The sequence below is a fragment of the Geospiza fortis genome, unplaced genomic scaffold (genome assembly GCF_000277835.1).
Source record: "Geospiza fortis unplaced genomic scaffold, GeoFor_1.0 scaffold188, whole genome shotgun sequence".
NCBI classification, from domain to species: Eukaryota; Metazoa; Chordata; class Aves; order Passeriformes; family Thraupidae; genus Geospiza; species Geospiza fortis.
This window is the reverse complement of record NW_005054337.1, coordinates 2,290,660-2,295,602: the sequence shown is the minus strand read 5'-3', so window position 1 is coordinate 2,295,602 and position 4,943 is coordinate 2,290,660. Positions and strand designations below refer to the sequence as shown.

Sequence of the window (4,943 nt, the reverse complement as noted above, 5' to 3'; positions counted from 1 at the left end):
CACAGACTCAAAGGAGAGGAACAGGAAGAATGTCAGAGGGAAAAGGCAGGCAGCATGAGCTGGAAAAGGAGCAGGGCTTGAGATGTCCTTCACACAAGGGAAGGCAAGGAATGCCAGGCCATTCCCTCCAGCCACCAGCACCCTTGTGCTTGTGCAGCCAGCACGGCACAGAGCGAGCAGCGTCACACGGGCAGGAGCTGAAGCTGTGCTGTGCCCACAGCGTGGGATCACAGCCTGGAGCTGTGCTGTGCCCACCAGCCCTCCCTGTGCGTGGGCTCTGGAGCCCGGGAGGCCGGAGCGCTCCCGCCGTGCTCCTCCAGAGCTCGCTCGGTGCAGAAATGTCACCGCTGAGTCACCGACGTGCCGTAGGTGTTGCTGGGGCCTGGCCCGGCTCCATTCCTGCCAGCTGGCAGGTGGCAATGCAGAAGGTGATATTCACACCCACACCTCCCAGCGCTGAGGGGGTGGAACAGGGGAATAAAATAAAGAAATAATAAAAGAGGGAATGAGCTGCATGCGCACTGATTGCTGCCCACGCTGCAGCTCCCGGCGCGGCGCAGCCCGGCACGGGGAGCGCGAGGCAGAGGAGCTCCAGGCACCTGAGCGACTCCTTCCTCCCAGCCACGGATCACCTCCTGCTTGCCCATCACAAACTTGAACGGCTTGTTCCTGTCGCGGGAGGAATCAAACTTCTTCCCATCCTCCAGCATACCTGGGGAGACAGAGGGAGATGGTGATACAGGGACAGAGCCACGCGTGCCAATGTGAGATGCTGTGACCTGGCAGCCCGAGCAGGTGACAGGCACGTGGCTCTGAGTCAAAGATGTGTCTCAGCTTGTCCTCCTTTTCCCTGGGAAACACCTGTACAGGAGGGGAAACCCCTGTGGCATCACCCATCCCGGGGCAGGGAAGGATGACACTTAGCTGTTTCAGCCCAAAAGAAGTGCTCCTCTGGGCCAGGACCAAGAACTGACAGATGGATGGGGGAAGAAAATCTTGCCCATCCTGCAGCACCACCAACAGCCATTTATCATCAAACAGCAGGATCCGACCTTGTACTTCCCATCCCACCAGAAAACATAGCTCTCACTCACCAGGCTTCTATCTTCAGGCACCCAAAACACTGATGACACTCCAGTGCCCCATCTGGAGGCTGTGATTGGCCTCCAGCCCTGCCTGTGCCCAGCTGATTTAAGCCAAATTCCTCCTGGACCTGGGAATGACGATGGGGAGAGGCAGCACCAAGTGCTGGATGCATGTGCCTGGGGCAGCCCTCATTCCCCAGCACGGGCTGAGCCAGGCTGATATCCCCAGAGCTAAATATAACTCCCCAACATGAGCTAAGGAGGAATTTCCTCCCCTCCCTTGCTCCCTGCCTGACCTTCTTGGGGAATCTTGGAGCTGGCGCTGCCTTATAGGAGCAGTAACTCCACCAGTGAACTCCTGCAAGGCAGCTCCAGCTCTACATTAACACAGCCAGGGCCCTGTGCAATAAACCCTGTGTGATAAGAGCACAATTAAGCTCCCTTCAACACTTCACTTCCCAAAACAGCCTGAAAATCCTGCTATCCTGACTGGAAACTGCTCTACAGTCTTGAAAAACCAAACTTCCTCGGGATGGCCCTGGGCAGATTGACTTCCTTTTGCCAGGGCAATGCGTGCAAGGGAAAATGTGTCTGTGAAAAAGATGGGATGGGGGAGCTCAGCCCCTGCCTGCACAGTGACCAGGAATGGCACAGGGATGGGGAATGTTGAATGCAAAGAAGGGAATGGGAAAAAATACATCACTTTTGCAGGGGAAACAAGCACCAAGACCTGTGGGCTCCTCTCAGGGAGCAGAATTAAGTTTTTAATTTAACAGACAGCAAAAATCCTGTGTCCAGTGTGTCGAGCATCAGCTCAGCCGGTCACGCTGCAGCCCTGGACTTTGGAATAGCAAATCTGGAGTTCTCTCATTTCCTCCTTCCAGGATAAACCTCTTGTTGCTGAACCTGCTTCCAGCCCGCCTGGCACTGCTCCTCGCTCCCGCCTGGCAGCAGGGACAGGGCAGCCCATGCTGGCTGGCACCAGCAGCGCTGCCTGCCTGCGGCCCCAGCTGACCCTGACTCCAAGCCCTCCAGTGCAGCAGAGGTGGCTGAGGAGGGACAGAGAGGACAGCTCTCTGCCACCCTTCTCCCTGCACATCCACCAAGGAAAAACCCCAGGGGCCACGCAGCACAACCCCCTGCTTGTCACAGCAAACAGGGACTACTGGGATGCTCCCAGGGCATCTGCAGCCTGCAGAAGTGCATCCCATTTGATGTCCTGTCCAGGGAATACAGAGGCATCAGCAGCAGTGCAGGAGATGCTGCCAACCTTGCACAGGAGTGGATGGCACTGCCCAACTCCACTGCCAAGCTCACCGGTCCCAGTCCAGCCTCAGGAAGTGTTTCAGAGCTGGCAGCTCCCCGGCTGCAGAAGAGAGGGATTGATGGACTATGCTGGTTGCAGCAGCCTGAGGGATCGATCACTCAGCTCTCCCAAAACAGGATAGAGAAGGTCATATGTGGGAGCCTGGCCATGCTCCCCCATCATGCCAGAGGGGAAAACAAAGAGGCTCCAATCCTTCGGAGACTGCATCCTCATCTCAGGCACTTCATCTGCCCACTTCTCAGCCTCCTGGGAGACTTCTCTAGCCCTGGACAAGTACGAGCAACCATTTCCTCATCCCTTCCACCCCTGAGCAAGGAGATAACGAGATCTTAAAGCTATTATGGAGGAAAAGCATCCTCTGGCAAAAGCAGTTACCCCAGCAGAGCCCAGGAGCAGCAGACAGCCCCTGGCACATCCCAGCTTATCCAAGCCCCTTACAGGGCTCCATGCTTGTCACCCCCAGTCCTGCAAGAAGGGCAGAGCTCACACAAGTGGATTATGGAGACCTAGTAGCCCTGGCTCTCACCCAGAAGGATTTGAGCCCCCAGAGATCCCAGCTGGTCTATACAGACCCCAAGGGGTCTCAGGAAATCACAGTGAGGAAGAACAGAGAGCCCTACAGCTGAGGCTGCAGCAGCCATGGGATGGAGTGGGAGCTGTGGAGCACAGCCCCAGCCCCAGCCGGGCAGCGTGGCCCTGCCAGGTCTCTGCCACACTTGGCAGGCAGGAGCTGGGAGACGCCGGCTGCAACGTGCGACTTGGCTCCGGGCCCCCCTGGGCGGGCAGAGGCGGCGGGGAGCGGTGCTGGAGCAGGCACAGTCAGCCCTGGGACAAACCTGCCGGGTCGGGTTCTGCCGGGGGAGCCCCACCCGCACCCCCTCCATCCCCTCCTCGGTGCTGATCCCTGGCACGGCCATTGCCCAGGGGCTCTGGCACAGAGCCAGCCTCCCAAGGAGAGGCAGGAAGAGACCAGAGCAGTGGGGCAGGCACCTCTGCTCCAGCTGGGACAGGATGGAAAACCCCTCCCAGAAGCCCTGGAATACCCAGCATGCTCCAAACCCCCGCTCAGGGCAGGGATGCCTGGATGAGGTTCAATCCTGCCTCCACCAGCACTCCCCATCACTCAAGCCCACCCCATAATCACCCACCGGTGGGTGGGGAGAGGGCTCTGCCCACAATCCTTGAGGCCTGGCAGGACAGAGGACCCCAGTGCAGGCAGGGAAGGGGGTGCAGGAGATGGCACTGAGCTCCCACAGTTGCCATAACCCATGGACCGGCAGTTGCAAGCCTTGGGAGGAAACACCTCCTGACCACAGGATGTTTGCTGAGCAGCGGGACAGCATCGAGGGCAGCACCCAGAGCAGCCAGGGGAGCACCACTGCCCCAGGGACTCTGCACAGGTGCTAGGGAAGACAGTGGTCCCCTCAGTGCTATCCTGCTGCAGAAAGGCAGGTTCCTCCAGTATCCATCTCTGCCCCAAGCCCAACTCTCTCAGAAACCCCACATGCTGAGTGTGCTCTGCCACTCAGGCAAAGCCGTTTGGCCATTCTATGTCAGACTTGTTCCTGTCCTGGCACTCCCCAGAATGACTACAGCCCCTCATTTCCTCTCTTGGGTGCCCACAGCCTCCCCACACAGCCAGTCCACCTGGCCCAGCACTGCAGGACCCCCAACTGCACAGCAGCCCCACTCTGCTCCCTGCTCTGACTCAGGGGGGCTTAGCTCTGTTGGCCCCCAATCCACATCATCTCCCCACTGATTCACTCCCATACTCTGCTCCATTCCATGCCAGTTGCTGCAAGCAAAGCAAAGTGTGCCGAACACACTGGGCACATCAGGGAACTTGATTTAGTCCCTTTAAGAGCCCCACATAGCAGATTTCACATCAAAGGCTCTCCACAAAAAGATCCAAGACCTGGAAGTAAGGAGGGGGAATAGGTTCAATTTCACCAGCTCTCCTCATACATTTCCATCTCTGCAACCCCAGCATAAGCAAATGGCATCGCCAAGGAGGTCGCTCTTCTCTCCACCTCTTTGCTCTGCACTGCCCTCCTGCACCAGGGCTGTCTGTCCATTCTGGGATGCTCTTGGCAGGGCTATGCCCCATGGAGCAGGAGCCTGGGCACAGGCAGAAGCATCACCAGCTGCTGGCTGACCAAGCTGGCTCCCCACAATCCCTCCCCTTGGATCACTGGTTTTTTCCCCAAATGGTTTTTACCCAAACCACTGTGCATCCATAACCCAGCAGAGGGAGAGCTGCCTCCTGCACACCACAGGCTGGATCTCCCCAGCACTGGAGCAAAGGGCAGCTGGGGACGGAGCCAAGGCAGGCTCTGGAAGGAGTCCTGGAGCTCGGCACCTCCAGCACTGCACTCTGCCACCATCCCTGATGCTGCTCTGGGATCGGGAGCGCTGCAACCGGGCCGAGAATCAAAGGTTTGTAAGGTTTCCAATGAGCCAAGCCCCGCTCCCGTCTCTGGCAGAGCCAGCTGCAGGAACTGCGCTGCGACGCAGGGAAATGGCATCAGGGC

The 4,943-nt window shown here is 58.3% G+C and overlaps 1 protein-coding gene across 1 annotated transcript in view; it reads right to left on the bottom strand.

Moving 5' to 3' along the window:
* The window catches only part of FKBP1A (FKBP prolyl isomerase 1A), a 16,743-nt gene that overhangs the window by 2,269 nt on the left and 9,531 nt on the right, over positions 1-4,943 (bottom strand). Inside the window, exon 3 of the mRNA XM_005422185.2 lies at positions 600-712. Within this exon, the coding sequence (XP_005422242.1) occupies positions 600-710 (111 nt within the window). The 5' untranslated portion in view covers positions 711-712. The remainder of the gene's footprint in view (positions 1-599; positions 713-4,943) is intronic.